The sequence below is a fragment of the Lonchura striata genome, chromosome 1 (genome assembly GCF_046129695.1).
Source record: "Lonchura striata isolate bLonStr1 chromosome 1, bLonStr1.mat, whole genome shotgun sequence".
Classification (NCBI taxonomy): Eukaryota; Metazoa; Chordata; class Aves; order Passeriformes; family Estrildidae; genus Lonchura; species Lonchura striata.
The window spans coordinates 117,513,352-117,531,893 of record NC_134603.1 but is presented as its reverse complement, the minus strand read 5'-3'; the positions used below and the strand labels follow the sequence as shown (position 1 = coordinate 117,531,893).

General features: G+C 37.2%; 2 protein-coding genes across 2 annotated transcripts in view; both read right to left on the bottom strand.

The window, feature by feature from the left end:
• Nucleotides 1-1,800, bottom strand: part of NEK10 (NIMA related kinase 10) — an 86,474-nt gene extending 84,674 nt beyond the window's left edge. The window contains 4 exon segments of the mRNA XM_077782206.1: nt 102-232; nt 1,344-1,404; nt 1,726-1,751; nt 1,753-1,800. Of these exon segments, the coding sequence (XP_077638332.1) occupies nt 102-232; nt 1,344-1,404; nt 1,726-1,751; nt 1,753-1,800 (266 nt within the window).
• A 5,619-nt stretch (nt 1,801-7,419) lies between these two features.
• Nucleotides 7,420-18,542, bottom strand: part of SLC4A7 (solute carrier family 4 member 7) — a 93,747-nt gene continuing 82,624 nt past the window's right edge. Inside the window, exons 22-27 of the mRNA XM_077787040.1 lie at nt 18,318-18,491; nt 17,821-17,952; nt 16,953-17,044; nt 15,002-15,109; nt 11,615-11,875; nt 7,420-10,292 (exon numbers count right to left, since the gene is read on the bottom strand). Of these exons, the coding sequence (XP_077643166.1) occupies nt 11,794-11,875; nt 15,002-15,109; nt 16,953-17,044; nt 17,821-17,952; nt 18,318-18,491 (588 nt within the window). The 3' untranslated portion in view covers nt 7,420-10,292; nt 11,615-11,793. The remainder of the gene's footprint in view (nt 10,293-11,614; nt 11,876-15,001; nt 15,110-16,952; nt 17,045-17,820; nt 17,953-18,317; nt 18,492-18,542) is intronic.

The window sequence follows — 18,542 nt, the reverse complement described above, 5'->3', positions numbered from 1 at the left end:
CAAATGCCTTCGATACCTCAACAAGGTGATACCCTTAGATACATAAAGGTATCTCATATTCATGGATATGAGTGTCATCATCAGCTTTTAATTATTTTTACCTGAATTTTTCAAGCTCAACAGCTTCTGTTGATTCTTGCCATTGACCATTAGACTTCTGTTCACTGCTTTTGACATTTTGCCAAGTTCTTGTCACACTGGTTTGACCACATTCAATGTATATAGCTGGAAGCTAAGGAAGGAATAGATAGTAGTCATGAGGCAAACACTGCATTTTAAGTTTTCTGAGAATATTATCACGCAAAAGTACCTTTTCTCACGCTCTGACTTGCACTTTGGACCTAAAATTTGCTATTATAGTAAACACATACCTCCTGTGGAAAACAAAACTGACATGGTAGAAACCTGATGCAAAGCAAGACTGAAAAACAAGTACGGAGAGCTAAGTAAAAGGTGAAGAATGGTGCCTTTTTAAATTTATGATAGCAAAGCCCAACAAAATCTGCAACATATGCTCATTATCTGTGTTTCTTACCTCTCTCAATTCCACAATTGCACAGCCTTCACATTCTTTCAGGCTGTACAACTCACGTTTCAGCTTTCTGCTCAGAAGCAATTCCAGGCCTCTAACCAGGTAGAAAGTGCATAACTCCTACCTCACATGGATGAATGCTTTAGTTATTTTGTCATATCTTTTTACAGAATTGAAAGGGAGAAAATGTTCTGTGATTCCAAAGACACACCCATCATCATCTATTGGTTTTCTTTGCTTCAAATGGCAAATACAAGCTTCACTAAGTGAGTTGAGGTGAAGGAGATTTGACTTTCTCCTGTAAGTTGGTATTTAAGCCCTGGATATTTTTAGTTGAAGTGTTGTTCTTCAAAGACAAATTGTTTATGGTTAAAATGCTGATCTTATTTTATATTCTTTACTACTCTCCCCCATGCTGTTACTCACACATCTTTAAGTCTACCTTTGTGTGACATTGAGAAAGAGCACAGAGGAAAAACAATTTGCTAGGCTACTTTAATATATGCAACAATAGCTGATGAAACTTGCTCAAGATACAAAATAAAGAATTTTCCTATTAAAATAAAAAAATATGGTATAGTAGAATGGGAAGTTTCACTCTTTTACCCATTCTAAATGTGATTTGTCCCACACAGGTCTGATGTTGCCAAGAAAAAAGAGAAAGAGACAAGAAGGAAGACATCCACTACCCAAGATTTTGCTAACATGCTTTAGTCATTATAGTACACAATGTTCTAAACACATGCCAGAAACCATAATAACCATTAATTATAATTCTAAAGCACATTTAATAACAGTTATTGAAAAATACCTGTTGGTTCCTTGACTGAACACTTAAGAGAGACTGAAACCTTTTTAGATCACAATAATCACTGGGAAAAAAAACCACAACAGCATGTGTTAATGGTTACATAAAAGTATTTCCATAAGTGTAAAGAAAGTCAATAAGCAACAATGCTACTGACAGAAAATAAAGTTTTCTAGTGTTGCCTGGTGTCCACATTTTACATACAGAAGAATTTACAGCTTCTCCAGAATGCCTTAAATCAACAAAGGTGTAAATAAACTTTGTGACCAGAGTAACAGTTGTCATGTTTATACTGCACTTCAAATTGAAGCATTCTGCTTTGGCAGACAGTGTAAATTCCACACAAGTCCTGCTGAAGTTCAAAGTAAAATGTTAGATACCATACCTCATAGAGATCCCAGGAGGCTTTTTTTTCTACTGCTTTTTCTGTGCTCTTCAACTTTTTGTCCTGATCAGGCATTGTGTATCAGTATTATCATGGAGTTAAAAACTCTTTTCCTTAAAAGCAAAGTAGATACAAAGAATTATACCACTGCAGCAAAAGGAACGTGTTTACTTACAGAATCAACTGATACTGCTTTTAGGAAAAAAAATAGATTTGTCATTTTCTCAACATGAAGCCTTGGACATTATATCAGGATATCCTTTGAAATTCCAGATATTAATAAGAAAACTTTTAACTTAACATACAGAAACCTTGGTTTTCCAACACATGCATAGACAATGGTGTCTTGCTCTTTCGTGTATTTTTGCATTAAGATTTTTTCCTCTTCTTTTACCTTCTTGCCATTACTTCTCTGTAAATTGGCTGCATATGTTACAGCAATGCTTACAGGCTAACATCAAGGTTGTCAAAAACAAGCTGTTGTCCAGACAACAGAGAATTTAATAGTTATATCACCCAAATAAACAAGTCAAATGAAGGGTAGAAAAGGAGGCATCTGACAAAAAAATGAGATGCATACAGTGAGTTGAGAGACGTGATTCTCCCCCTCTACTTGACTCTCCTGAGACCCCACCTGGACTACTGCATGCAGCTCTGGGGCTCCCATCAGAAGAACAGGGACCTGTTGGAGTGAGTCCAGAGGGCTACAAAGAGGATCAGAGGGCTGGAGCACCTCCCCTGTGCTGAGAGAAACTGAGAGTATTTGGCCTGGAGAAAAGAAGGCTCCAAGGGAGATATCCAGAAGCAGCCCACTACCTAAAGGGGTCTACAAAAGAGTTGGAGAGGGCCTTTTTACATGTGTATGTGGTGTTAGGAGAAGGGGATGATGACTTTACACTAAATGAAGTCAGGTTTAGATTAGATATCAGGAGGAAATTCTTTACTGTGAGGGTGATGAGGTACTGGAAAAGGTTGCCCAGAGAAGTTGAGGACATCCCTGGAAGTGTCCCAGGTCAGGTTGGATGGGGCTGTGATCAACCTGGTATATAGTAACAGGTGCCTCTGCCATGGCAGAGACTTGGAAGCTGATGATCTTAAGGTCTCTTCCAATCCAAACCATTCCATGGATCTATGATCACACAGTCTGCCAAAGAATAACAGAAATTTCCATCAGTTTAGAATCTAGGCCTTCTGAAGGTCTTATACCAAACCTACCTGCTTCACTTGCAGTGGGACACAGCTTCTTTCCGCAGATGAGCAAATCCATATGGCATGGCTTCATCAGGGTCATTATGACACACTAAATCCCTTGACTTCCCACAAATGCCCTAACCTAGTCACTTTCACAGTACACAACACCTGTTCACTGAAAATCTTCTAAAGCCCTAGAAAAATACAGAAAGACATGCAAAGAAGCTATTCAACAGGACTCTCTTGCTGCAACAAAAGCAATTATATTTATATAGATCCTTCTCTGAGTGGAAAAAAAAAAAAAAAAAAAAAAAAAGAATGGCCAGGCACAGGCTGGGGCTGTTGAATTGTCCTAGAGAATTACATACATGCAGCATATTAGTAGAGCACTTTCAATTTATAAACCAAGGATATAATACCACTGTCTGATCCTTTCTATCTATTTTACTGTTCACTAAACATGGACTGTTTGGATGTTCCCTTTGGTGTGTCATTAATGGGATTTTCTGTATCAAATCTGATGGTCTCTTTTTCTTGCCATGCAGTGTAGAATTCCTCAGCTACTGATTTTTATTTCTCCTCCTCATAAAGGCAAAGAAGAAAACTGGTCATGAAACAAAAACATTGTAAACTAGTAGAAGCTGTTCCTTCCCAAATGAACATCAGAGTCATTTTTCCACAGTTATACAATCTCACATCACAGAACTACCCAAAATGCAACTGTTGCCAGTATGAACTCATGCACTGTAATAAATCCCTCTCGGAAGTGGCCTGTAAGCCCAGTTATTCCATGTCTAGTCTTTTAAACAAGCCTTTATCCTAGCACAGGGAATCATTGATCTGGATCCACAAGAAACTTCTCTGGTCTCTTCCATGAATCTGTTCAAAAGGTTATTAAAAAACACCCCAGAACGCTTCTGTGGCACCAGTTATTACCAGGGAATGAATATAAATAGGATGTTTTACCACTCAGTAGACAAAACTACTGAGTTCAGACTAAACTGATTGCAGTTTGCTCAAAGCATTTATGTCCTTTGCTTCAAGTACATTAGAAGTTAAGAGAAGCCATGTACATTGCTAAGCATTAAGAATCCTCAGGAGTAAGAATTTCCATGTATTATTTCAGTGATATTCTTATATCATCTTCCCAGTACCCTGTCCATTTGGAATATTACTGAGGCATGACACAATGCAATAAGCACCTCACATTTGCACAGTAGGAAATACTGTGAAACTCACAAAGTGTCTATTTGACCATGAGTATGTGTGCACAGGTTTCAACAAGAAGAACCAAACCACACACAAATAACTTGTTCATGAGCACAGTTAAACCTAAAATTTTTAGAATCCTGTGAAATCCTTGGATTAACTCTCCAAATCCCAAACAGCAGGATTCCCAGTATGGCTATGATTTAATCCAGAACCGTTAGGTCTTTGTGATTATTTAGAACATTTTACAACTGTCAACCAACCTGACTTTAGGGCTGCCATTCCAATTCTGATGTTACCTTGGTAAAGAAGAAATAGAATAACAGGTGACAAATATTTGTTGCCATTACAGATCTAAAAGTCCCTGCGCAAAATTGAACTTCATAAACATCAAGCCACATTCCCTTCGCTGCTGCTGAGACCAAAGGGACGCTGGTCACTCAAGGATACAGTACTCACCCAGCTCTGAAGGTTCATCCTGAGGTTACCTCTCTGTTTCCTAGAGGCCAACAAGTCACCACAGGTCAGGAAGTCCTTCAAGAAAGAGGCCAGCTCTGGCCACAAACTGACCCTGCACTGACCTCTTTAGTCTGTCAGCCCAGCATTATCCCAGATGCACAGCTCACTGGATTGGGAAACCAGATTCAGGTTACAAATAATCTCTCCTACTTTAGCCCTGATTGCCCGGTCTCCAAAGTACTTCTACTGTACAAGGGCAGGGACAACATGCAGAAAGGAGGATTTATCCATGCAGCTTAGAATGTTACGCCCTTCACCTTACTACAGAGATTAGACTAATAATTAATTAGTCTAATCAACAACCAGCTGCCAGTGAAAATGGCTTTTCCCATCTCTTCCCTTCCCCTTCCATCAGCAATTCTTCTCTACTTCTTCAGCTGATCTGACCCAAACCTGAGCAAATTTAGAGAGCTAAACATACAGAAAACAATACACTCTGTTTATATTGTTACCTTCCTACCAATTTAGGTCACTGTTACAGTGGCCTGAAGAGTGCCCCTGCTGACAGGACAGGAATGCTCAGGTGTAAATTCAGGGAGAAGAACAGAGAAGTAGTCAGTCATTAAATGAGGTAGGTATATTAGCACCTTGAGTGAGGGGTAGACAAACAGAAACAACTCCATTTTCCTTCTATCAGCTAGAAACTTGAGAAAAAAAAGACATTAATATTTCCTTACCTCCAGTTATTTGACTTTCTTTGAGTCACTAAGTTCCCACCCCATGTTTTTTACTCGTGCCAGCAGAAATTTCCATGGATTCCATGGAGCCAGGCTATTCACTGTCCTCATAACTATCCCCCTGCTATGACACCAGCCATGAGGAATGTGTAAGAAACACAACACACAACACTCATTAGTTGTGCCAGATAAAAACTGACAACTCTTTTAAAAGAACAGAGACACATTGAAAGAAAAATGTCTTCAAAGCACAGTCTCACTTAATTCCATTTAAGACAATGAAATTAGAGCAATAGTAATGCATTCATTTTAACTGGGGATAATTACATTTAATTAGTTATGTTGATTTAATTACATAGGAAGAGAGATGCATTCTGACAGCACTGGAATGCAGGATGGGACAAGAAATGCTCCAAGAACCCTGTCAGAAATGAAAGAATCCACATGATGAGAAACAGGAGACAAAGGAATTACCCCAGACTTGATCTGTGGCTCAGTCTAGTATCTGTCCCAGATGACATAAGCACATAAGCTTCAGAAGGTAAAAACATGCCCCAAAACAAACAAAACCACAAAGAAGTGTTGGAGGATGAATCTACCCTCAAGACCACAGTGTAATGTAATGGTCTCTTCAACACAAAGATGTCTCACATTCCTTATATTTATTAGCAATAACTAGTGGATATGCTTCATTTGTAAGCCAACTGGTTTCTAGATTTTCCCTTGAACTCCTTTCTTAATCACTATAGTGGCTGAATTCCACTGTCTAATCATACACAGGATAACAGGCTTAAGGTAGATAAAGAAGCAGTAGATATGGTGGCTTTAATAAGACTTTTGATGCTGTTGCTGGATAGGAATGTATCTTAATACCCTGTCTAATACCATAAGCTGGGTCAGACGAAGGTCAGGTGAAACTTCACTCCCTATAAGAGCAATTACAAATACATTATTGTCAAAACAGAAAGGGATTTCAAACATGATCAAAATGATGGCAAAGGAAGCATCAAAGGTGATGAAAAACTCTCAAAAGATACTTTTCGTTATGCAGTCTGGTGGGGAAGAAAGGGACGTCTGGCTGGCTTCCCCTCTTGTTCTCAAAGAGCATGGCAGTCATAACAGATCCTCATCAGGGATAGCCTGTAGCTAGGAAATTGTATTGAAGAACCCACACAAACAACGTTTGAAGAATATTTATTTAATTTTATTAAATGAATCAACATGGAAATCTATGTGTTTGCTATACACAAAAACTTCCACATGCATAAATGTGTGTCTCTATCTTTCTTCGGTGATCCTCTAAAGGTTAACAAGGGTAAGGTTAGGGATCACTGCTGCTTTGTTTTGGCATTGTTTGTCTTTTGGGTTTTTTTGTTTGTTTGTTTTCCCTGTGTACCACCCTCATTCCATAAATGGCCAGGCCTATTCTCAGATTGCTGGATCCACCAAATATCAGTCTCTTGGTTGATTTCCAGAGCGTAACTTTCCCCTGCCGAGTTTGCCTAAATCCATCTCGTTAAACAGCAGCTCATATACGTAAGAAGAAAAAAAGATAAAACAATAGAGGATTTCTGGGTCTAGTCAGCAGCTCAGTTCAATTTCAGTATCAGCTCCAGATTAACACTAGCTCTTTGAGTTCACCCCTCCACTCTCGGTACCAAGCGGACCTTTATACGGAATTACACGGCCATTCCTTAGAGCCTCCGGGAATGACGAGACTGTTCAGCGCCTGCTGAAAGCTGAAGGAGCGGGGCAGTGGCGCACGTCATCAGAGGAACGCGAGGAGGATGAGGACACGGCCCCGCCGTCCCTTCCCCTTCCCTGCCGGCACTCGCCCGTCCCCACGGCGCGTCCCCGCCTTCCCGCCCCCTCCGCGGCCCGGCTACAGCGACGCTCCCTCGGCCGGGACGGGCCCCTCAGCCAATCACCTCCCCTCTTCTTGGCCCGCCGGCCAATGGCGAGCCGCCGTGCTGCGCGGTGCCGCGGCTCCCTGGCACCGCTTCCGCCCGGCGTCGTTGCCATGGGCACGGGGGAGCCCCGGCCCGGCCCGCCCCAGCAGCGCCCGGGCCCGGGGCAATGAAAACAGCAGCGGCCCGAAGGGAGTCCAGAGATTGTTTATTGCTTTTACCAACTTTCTGAAACGTTACAAAAGATAGCTTTATTCTAACAGTAATTAAAACAACACAAAGGCTGAATCACATTAGAGACAAGTCTGAGAGTTGTTTTCTGTATCAACTGAATATTGATTCTAAAGTTGGAATAATGTTTTCATTTGCTTTGGATTTGTTTATGAAGTAAGAAAATGTCACTGTAATTAGAAAAGCAGTCATAAAAAATTCGAACCATACAGTATGTAATCACATTTCAAATAAAGAATATTAAAATCAAAACCATAGTTCAGCTGCAAAAACTGAACCTGGAAGACACCTTTGCAAAGGAGCATCAGCAACAATAGAAAGGAAATTACTAGAAATGATGTGTCTTTCCAATAAAGTCATTTAGAAAAGTATTGATTTTCAAACTCATTCATTATTCCAAATAAATGTCAACAGATACTAAATGCAATATGAAAGTGTCTTTAGGCAAAGTTCAATGCCAACTACAAAGTCCTATGAGTTTTCACTAAAAACATTATAAAATAAAATTCACAAACTCGTGGAGCAATTTGCTTTATTTATAGCACTACACTTATGCTGACTCAAAGCTGTGTGCATCTATAGTCTTAAAATTTGCCATAAAATAAATTACTGTTGGTATAAACAAAGTATTTCCCACATTTCATTGTACTTGATAATTTTGTCCTAGATGAATAATTAAAACATTACTAATCATAAGAAAGCAAAAAGACAACTAAGCTGCTGTGGTGCTCGCCTGACAGATTACATTTGTGAACTGAGAGCATGAACCATTCACTTTATGATTTACAGAACCTATGTACAAGACAAACCCTTTAGAGCAGCACAGGCTCTGCAACGTGACCCATTTGGTACAGAAATATTTTACAGCCTGTCAAACCTGCCTTTGCAAAGGGCATGAATTAGGAAGTGGCCGTATAAAGACAGAGATGCAGATGAAGCAAATGATAATTTATGGGAGAACTTGCATTAAACAAAGAAAAAATGGCAAAGATACTTGGTTGAAAAAGATCCCAAAGTCATTAGGGCACCAAGTTCTACCCTGACAGGTTTTAAGATGACAAACTTGGCAATTTGGAACATTTTGCGGAACAATTGTATAAAATATGTCAGAGCTGCAAAGTTCATCTACGAGAAAATTGTTGTTTACTTGGGCATATGTAAACAGAATGTAAAACATGTCACTGTAATGCATACGAAAACGGTAAAGAGTTTTTTATAATATAATTTAAACACAAAACTGCATTTTAAGTGATACATTTTAGATTATATTTAAATGGAGTGGTCAAAATTAAGACCTAAATTTCATGTAAACATTAATATTTATAAATAAATTAGGAAAAAAAAAAAAAAAAGGAAAAAGAAGGGGGGGGAAAAAAAAAGAGGGACTTCCTGAGGTGGCTCTGCAGCCAGGTACACAGTAGCACTAAGCTCCATTCCAGGAAACCAAGGCATCTATAAAAAGTGCAGGGCTGTTTATTTTTCCTCTAGATGTTGGAATGGAAATCCATTGGCGTAGTTTTACAGGGCTTAAGCCCTATGAAAAAAAAATAAAAATCAGTGCACAGCATTTGTCACTGCTCTTTTGCATCCATTAAGGCAAAACATATATCTCCATACAATAAACTACATCCTTAGCTGTTTTACTTTAATACTATGTGTGATTTTAAAGCAGAGAAGGTGTAAAATGAGCAGTCAATCACTTAACCATACAATAGCAACAGGGATTTACGCACTTAATACCATGTCTTCTCCTGTTCATATGGGAAGAAAGTGCAAGTATAACTATTGCCCAAGAACCCTGGAACTAAAGGTCATTGTAAACTAGTTTGCCAAGTCATGGTATTTCTGGCACTGATTAAAATATCTACACAATTAAAATAAATACTGTGATTAGACTTGTGGGGCTTTGGTTTTGTTTCTTTTCAACATTACTCAAAATATACCCACTTCCTGTAATATTAACCAAAACGTAACCCTTCTGAAGTAGAAATCAAATACCAAGTGTGCAGCACCATGGAACCCTGATTTCCAGTTTAAAGAGTTCTAAATCCAAGAGGCTTCTAGTAAATTTTTTGGGTCTTTGGAAACCATTGCAGGACTCAGAACAGGAAGCATAAAATACTATTGGGAGGACAGAAGTACTGTATTGTGGATGATACTACATGAATGCTCAAAATTTCTCTTCCGTCCTTGATTCAGAGGAAGAGGTACTTAGTAGTCAAATACTGACGTGCAGATGGGTGTTGTTGGAGGTTTTTTTAAATGTAGAAAATCTGGAGAAACCATCTGCTGTAGTTTTGTTGTTATCTCAGTTTGATCAGAGGGAAACCATGGGCTGTTTTCTGAAAGAGCACAAAGTCAAACTAAGGCACAAGCTACACGACTATCTAAGAATGCAGGTCACTACACAGTATTGGTCAAACTGGTAATGCAGACCTCTCTGGCTTAGCCGCTGACCCGAGCCTGTTATGACAGTTTGGATACCATTATTCATATTGCTGTACACTATGATGTCCTTTCTTTTAACTGTCTTCTCAGAATTCAGTTAAATGAAAAAAAGGAAACCAAAAGGTTAAATAATTGTATTACATTTAAAGGGAACAGCAACAGTCCATGTAACGTAAATACTATTTTTAAATGTTTCTATTTATTCCCACTGATTGCTTTATTTTTGTAATATACAATTACCTTCTCTACAGGTGACACTTGGCTGAAGAGCACCAAAATTCCACCTCAAGTAGTATTTTCAGATAAAGTCTGCCCTCCTCCAGAATCAGCTCCTTTTGCAATTGTTGAGAATTTTATCACTTGGTCCATGGTAAAACTCCCAACTCTGCCAAAAGCAGAATTAAGCAAACAGCATCTTCTAGTATTAAATGAGCACAGATTCTAATTAAAGCCATTGTAATGCATCCAGAAAGGGCTAGTGGCAATTCAGAATGTAAAGAGATAATGTTGGAAATTAAAGCCAAAAAAGCTAAGGCATAAGGCAAAAAAATATTAAGAATGGAAACTGCACAGTAAGTGATCAAGATTTTCATTTATATATAAAATTCTCATTATTTCAAATATTATAATGCTCAACACTAGAACTTGAAAATGTAAGTACAATAAATGCACTGACTGCATCTTTATCAGTGGAGTCCCCAAAAAATCCCACTTATTTTAATAAATGAATATTTATTTTTTCAATTCATCTTACATGATAGAAATTTATACTAATTAAAATAAATAATGTGTTTAAAAATAAGTTGGTGTGTTACCATATATGCCCTTTACAATGGAGAGGATCAGAACTGTACATACAAATACCACGAACAATTAGTAATCCATAAAATAATACTGATCATAAACCTATTCCAGAACTGAGCTACATCTAACTTAATCAAATACACAGTAAATTTAAAAATTTATTAATCAAGAAGTATATTTGATGAAGATATGAAATACTCTAAAATCTTAAAGCTGAATAAATCAGACACTGAAAGTCTATGGGTTAAAAGGTAAGCAAAAACAGGAAGAAAAGAATTCAATAGTACTGATGTGGTAAGTACTTATAATTTCCTATAGACCAATTGCTGCCTGTAAATCCAATTTATATTGTGTAAACATGGAGTGTCCAGAATGGCAAATACTGACTTGGGACTGTAACTACCATTACTGCACTCATACTGCTACTGGACAATAATGAAAACTCAGAAGAATTAAAAAAAAAAAAAAACAACAAAGAAAGCAGCACACCAGGGTATTTAGATACATTTTAAGGCTTAACTAACTACCTGACTTAGGCTCTAAGCCACTCCTGTACAGAAGGAGAGACAGAATCCAAAAAACACTAGCATGGAGTGGAGACATAAAACACAGTAGTTCTTGTCAACAGCACATGAACATTTGTTCTATGAAACCACAAAAAAAGTATACCCTGAAAAAACAAGTACTAATTGCCTGCACGGGAAACAAAACTTCTGTAGCGCACATTATAAACAGAGGTATTGCAAAATGTTAAGCAATGTGGACCAGTAATCATCAGCAAAAGCTGATGTAACTTATATGCACATATTGATTATTGAAAAATAAAAAGCATTCATTACAGTCTTCCTATTTAAAAATGAAAATAAAATTTCCAAATAAAATAAATAGCTGAAGTGTGATTACCATTCATCTTACTTGCTGGGAAAATCTTCGCATTATGCAAGCATATCTACAGTGCCCTAAACAATGACAGAAATTAAATACATGTTGCTCCTTAAACTGGAAATCACACTTCCATGGTATAATATCCTACAGTGATATATATACACACACAAATACACGCAATTCCCATTGGTTCCATTCTATAAAGATGTTTCAGCATCCACGTATCTCACAACAGGTGAATTTTCCACTTCTATTTTCACACTTTCTGGTTTTTCAGGGCTGTTTGAAAACAAAAAAGAAAATGTAAAGTCTGGCGCACTTTAGGAAAGGTTAAATTTCAAATGTTTTATACTTCAAAATGAACAGTGAAAGTATTTACATAAGGATGTTTTTATAATGAGGCATTTCTATTACATTTTAGTAACTGTTAAATAATATTCACAGAAACAGTACAAACTTAAGAGAGAAATCACAAATACCTCATTCATAAATACCATATCCAATTCCGCCGCTTTTATTGATTTGAAACTGTTCACACAAAACATCTTGAAAAACACACAAACCAACCCCCAACACAGCCTGCAAAACTGTCTAGGTAAAAGTACTCAAAAAGACATAACAAGCAATATTACTGTATGTCTTTTGGGCAGGGAAACCATCTGTTCACAAGGATGGGAGGACATTTCAGTCAGTACAAAAGGGGAAAACATACTTCCAACAACAGCAGAGGACAGTTAGAAACTTGTCTAAGTGTCCATTCAAGTGAAGCAGAAGACCCTAAAGACAACCTGAACACCTGGCACCTGAACAACTGACACTCTCAGGGACACAGACACTGAATAGTGCCTGACTGAAGGACAACAAGGGATGTCCCAAGGTAGTTGGAAATCAGTATAAGATGAAATAGAACAGCAGAAGAGGAGGGCGAGTTTCAGAAGAGATGATGCATGTGTAGAGTTGCTCTTCAAGGAAAAAAAAAAGAAATTCATGCAAAGAGAAAAGTTCTGGATCTCCTAGAAGATACAAGTGTGCTGGGACTCCACAGATTCTGTAAACTACAATAGATGGTTGAGGTAGAAAGAAAAGGCAATCGGGATCAATTTAGAACAATAAAAAAAAAATTACAAATTTCTCTTTTTTAAAATATATTTTTTTAATAAATCATGCCAACCCACACAAATGTCACCTGGAATTATAAAAGACATGCCTCCTTTGAAGTACACTAGTATTTGAATATAAATCTAAAAATAGCAGTGCCTATAGAACCATTTTCACTACAGCACTACATGTCCATCTGTACCACCAGATGAAGACAGTTATGCAGAAAAATCTTAGTAGAACTCAAATAAGTAATTTACTGGAAATTACTTTTGAATGACCAGTAGTGACACCTCTGAATCTCAAGAGGAGGCAAAGAAAGTATATAAAATAATAAAACCAGCAACCAATTGAGTTGAGCTCAGGAAGTCTGTCTTTCAACATTTTCAAGATTAATGCAATATCAGATTGCCTGTTAAAAAGCTGGTTTCTGGCACCAGTGGTTTTTACTTTCCATTTGTAGTTTTAGCTAGTTCCCTACCAAGATGGATTTTTTACTGTACTAAGCTCAAGCAGGGTATGTTATAGAATCAAAGGGAAATGTCCTACAGCAAAACATAATGAATAGAAGGAATAATGAATATAAGGCTAAGCACAACAAAAAAACACTGCAAACTGATCAGAAGCCTGATTTGCTAGTATTGCATATAATTCCATACTAACTTAGCATACTCAGGAAACAGGAAAGTGAGAGATGAAATTGTACTAAATTAGAACTGCCTGACACCAAATCTAAACATTTTAATTCTTCTGGAAAAAGAAGTACATGTATGTATCTCTTCAAGCCTTCATTGGCTATCAGATAATTCACTAGAATCATCCACAAATGGGCTTCTTCTATGAATTTAGCATGAAAGAACAAAACTTATTAAATGAGGAGGGTACACTGACACACAGTCTCTTGTATCTTCAATCTGTCTTCTTGATGGTCTCACTCATGTGGTATACAAGTTTTTGAAATGTTTAATTAAATGTGTGTTTAACATTTGAAAAATGCTTAAACAATACAGCCTAGACATTCACTGGAAATGGTGCCTGCACTGGTGAGCCTCTTAAGCTTTTCCTCTTACAGTACACCTCAAAGCTCTGTCTCCTTTACCCTTGGCTGACCTGCTGTCTAGCCAAAACAGCATATTTCCATGCCTCGTTTGGAGCAATGCACATGGTGAATAGACAGATGGTATACAAGTGCTAGGTCACTGCTAGTGCTTCCAACAGTACCTGAGATGGCTTGGACAGAGCCATGAACAGAGTAGGAATGCTCCAGCCTTGGACAGAGTATGAACACTCCCTCCTCACCGTAAACACTTTCACTGAGATGTAATTTTATACAAAACCTGACAATTTTGTATCTCTCAAATGTCTTTCTCTGACAGAACTGGCTGAAAAGGATCAACCAATAGAAGATGCGCACAATAGACAACAGAATTGCTTAGGTTTAGTTTTCTGAAGAAGGCATGCCCATTCTCCCCTTTCCTACATAAAAAGTACAAAGCAATAGCTACGTGGATTATGAGCAGTCCACAGATACCAGTCCCTAAAATTATAAGCCTTTGAAGAAGCTGGGGATATTCTGGAGACAAACAGTCATGTCTTGGCTTGTTTCTCTAGATAGATTCAGACAGACAGGGAAGAAATTAGGACAGAATAGCAGAATGATCTATCACATTCAGACTTTGTTCTTTGATGGGGAGCTCACAGAGAAGAAAGGATACTGGACAGCATAGAAGATGTGTGTCAGCTTACAGGGAATGTTCTCAGCACTGAGGACTCATGATTTGTCCATGTATTTCATTCAAGTATATTTCAGATTCAATGAATATAGTATTTGAGACAGGTTTAATTTTTAGATATTAAAAATGAGTTGATGAAAAGCAAGGCACTCACCCACAAAAACAGGGCAGATCTATGGCAATACAAAGCAAAAACAAAAGTGCTGGACTTACCTTGTATTCTCAGGGGAATTTGTATTATTCAGCATCAAACCATGCTCATGTACACTCTAGTATTTAGAAACCCTAAGCTCATCAGAGTAATAAATGCTTGTACTAAGTAAATAAATAGTAATTTAAAAATTACTATTTAAGATTATACATTAAAAAAATAGTAATAAAACAATTCCTTGTAGAAACTGATAAACTTCAGAGTAAAGAGGAAGAATTAAGCTCAAATTCAAGTTTTTCTAAAGTAAGAAGCAAGTAACTCAGATTTATAAACCACATTTTTTAAAGATATTGTTCAATAAATACAAGTACAGCTGCTAAACATAAGATGATAGTTAGAAAAGGTGTGAGTAATTATAGCTACCTCAAGTTAGCTCTGGTTACTTTGGCATTCTCAGTACTCATGGCAAGAGCCTTCCACTGTGCAGTTTTGGCCATTTCGTCTGATATGTTTACAACTGAGGGATCAATGCTAAAGAACAAACATACTTTCTGGTTAGTATTCAATTCCTAGCAACACTATTATACTTACTTTCACTCATCATTTACATCAGTTGTGCCTTCTTGCAATATTTACACAGCCACAAGTTGAGCTCATCTCTTAAAAGGATACTTCAACAAAAACCTGAAAATTTAACTCACTAGCACTACCATAATTACACATCATTTCAAAACAGGTTTTCACACAGATTCCAGTAAGATATTGAAAACACTTGAGAGGTAACCCAGGCCTAAGTTCAGAAAATTATTTTGCATGCCCAGAAATAATTAATTGAATCACACTGTTGTGCAAAAGCTTTCACTAATCAGTTACTTTAAGGGGCTTCTAGGAAATAATCAAGGGCAAAAGAAAAAAGTTTAATGAAATACCAAAAATTCAAGTGAGATTTTAAACTCTTAAAAATCTAGAAATTCCAATTATCTTGACAGATAAATGTGGTTTTTTTCCCTCAAAAGCCTTATTAGATATTTTGCAAGGTTCTTTTGCCAGACCACCCATCTCCCAAGTGCTGCAGAAGATAAGTTTATCTTCATAGATGATAAATTTTAAAGCCTGTTTCCACTTTTATCCTCCACACAGTTACATGTACAACACTCAGGTGTAGTCTGCTTTCTGTTCTGTTACTTATTTAAGCTTCAGAATATACCCCAAGTCATCTCTAAGTTTTTCAAATGGCAGAAAAAACTTTCAAAGCCATTTTTCCTCAGGGATCCCCACAAGACATACAAAGCAGCAGAATACATACAAAATACACAGCTGATGAAGTCACAGCTCTACTTGAGAGCAATTAGTAACTCAAATGCTGGGTTTTTTTAGAAAAGCTTTACCATTTTCATTCAAGTTGCTTAAGTCTGATTAAGCCTGCTCTCAGAATAGACAACAGCACTCAGCAGGTGTATCTGTCTAATCCAAATTTCTGTCTGTTCCCAACTCACATAAGGGCATACCCTAGGTACTACCCAACATGTAGTAGTAGTGATGTAGTACCCCGTATTAGGTTCTACCCTAGATCCATAGGAAGGCAAAATTTTAAAATAGGAACCCTTAAGTATTAAGAGAGGAAAAGAAAAATTGTAACCTATTTATCTACCACATCTTAAAGTCATGTTGAACAGCTAAGAATACCTGACAACTCAGCTAAATACAACCCCAGTAAGGGAGACACCAACTGAGAAAATGCCTACCAAAGCTGAAAGCATTTCCATTACTGAAATTCCAGTACTTCCTTTTCTGGAAGAGAATTTATTTGTACATTTATGTTCAGAAAACATCATTTCCAAGTAAAAATGGCTGCCTGTAAAATTTTTTTTTTTGTACCAAAGAAATTATTACTTTAGCCTTTGCTTAGATAAACCAAGTAATTCCACACTTAGATTTCTTCTGAAAATCCCAAGTGGCTGGCAAACACATGGCTCAACTGATGCTATTAGTTGCTTAATGCTCAGCATTTCATGCACAGTAGCACACAAATATTCCATCAAAACTGACCAAGGATGCTTCTTCACCTTTAGTACAGCTGGTGGAAACTGAGTCATCTGATCTGTTCAAGATGGTCATGTAAATTTATAATTAAGATGCAGTTGTAAAGAACAATGCAATATACAAATACTAATGTAGCACCATGAGATAGGTGTTCATGTTTCCTAATCATGGCTAAGTTACCAGCTTGGGGAAAAAAATGATTTCAACTCATACATAACCAACTTAATATAACACAGATAAATATAAATATATAAGGCAAATTACAGACTTAATATAAAGCAAATTACAGGCTCAGATAAAAGAACTTTTAAACAAACACATTATTCTATACCTGTATTTCAGGGTTTTTACAGGAAAATCCAGGTTTGCTTCTCCATATGCAAGGTGTACACTGTCACTTTCTGAAAACATTCTCTCTGCTTCCTGTAAATTCCAAGTAACAGGTTTGTAAAATTATTCACATAGCAGAAATCACAACAGTATCTGAAGTTATTCAAGTTATATGACTGGTATTCTGTATGGGCAAAAGGCACTTCCATGTAGGTACTGCAGTTGAATACAGGAGAAAGATCTTATGATCTTTCCTCTTAGAAGTGTTTTATTAAGGCAGGAGGCATGGGAGACTGCATTAAATCCTACCAGCTTCACAAGGATTTTATCTAGGTGGCATACAGCAAGGCAGGACTTTGATGGAGAAGTTCCAAAAGCTGTATTATTGTATTACTAGTAACTAGCAGTTGCACTAAATGACAGCTCCACAAATACACGTGAGTAAAATGTCCCTGATATTATGAACACTTTTTTGACTAATTGAAGCAGAATAAAGAAATCCTACTCCACCACTTCTCTCTCCTTTGTCTCTCGCTCTCCATTTTCTTTCCTTCTTATTTGATGAAAGCCAAAAAACCCTAACATTTTTGTGCTAACAACTGCTTCTTTCCTCTTTGTTTGAAAATTATAATAATAAGAAATCAAATAAGAATCATAGTTTGTAATGGCATAATTGAAACAGTGACTTAATTCCTTAAACATCAGCAACTATTCCTCTAGTAAAGAATTTAATCTCATTAGTGAAGAATTTCACCATGTGTATCTGGTATATAAGGCCATATGCTCAGGTCACATAAAATTCTTTGAATTGCTTTAGGTATTTTGCTAGAAATTTACAACATGCTCAGTTTGATTGTTTTCACACTTACTTCTTTCTCTTTTATCTTTTCATCATCATCTCTCTTCTTTTTACTTTCTGGCATAAGATCATCAAGCCAGCTAAGCTCTTTTTTGGTGAAACATAAATCCATGAGCTTGCGAATGAACACTAATGCTAGAACCTAAAGGGAACCACAGACAAAGTACTTTATTTCGAACTATTTAAATGAACAAAAATGCACACACACTTTCAGTACACTCAAAATCTGTAACTGAAGCCCTTTTTTCTAGTACTAGATGTTACCTTACTGCAAAGGTAAATTATTTGCACTTTCAATAGCTATTCACAACTGAATTGCTTGTTTGCAGGAAATGAGAAGTCTTTTGTTTCAAAAGTGAATAGCTTGTACTACAGGGGCTTTTTGTTTCTTTCCCACTCCCTTCTTTCTTAGAGGCAGCAAACATCTTCTCAAGAGACCCTGAATAATACATGCTGTTTAAAAAATTACTGTACAGAAATTATTAACTTGCAAACCAGAAAACTTACCATCATAGGGAAAACAACAGCAGCTGCAGAGGCTTTGATCACCCACAACAGAACTAGACAAGTAAGCTGAACAACTGTAAAGATATGGACCTTCCAGAGTGGCACATAACGTAGGTAAATCAGGTCAGGCTGATGTTTGGCAGGCATTCCAAACAGTTTTATACGGTCAAAAAACTGCATGGAAAATAAAATCATTCTTCAGTTATTATTTTTTGCCTCTCCAGA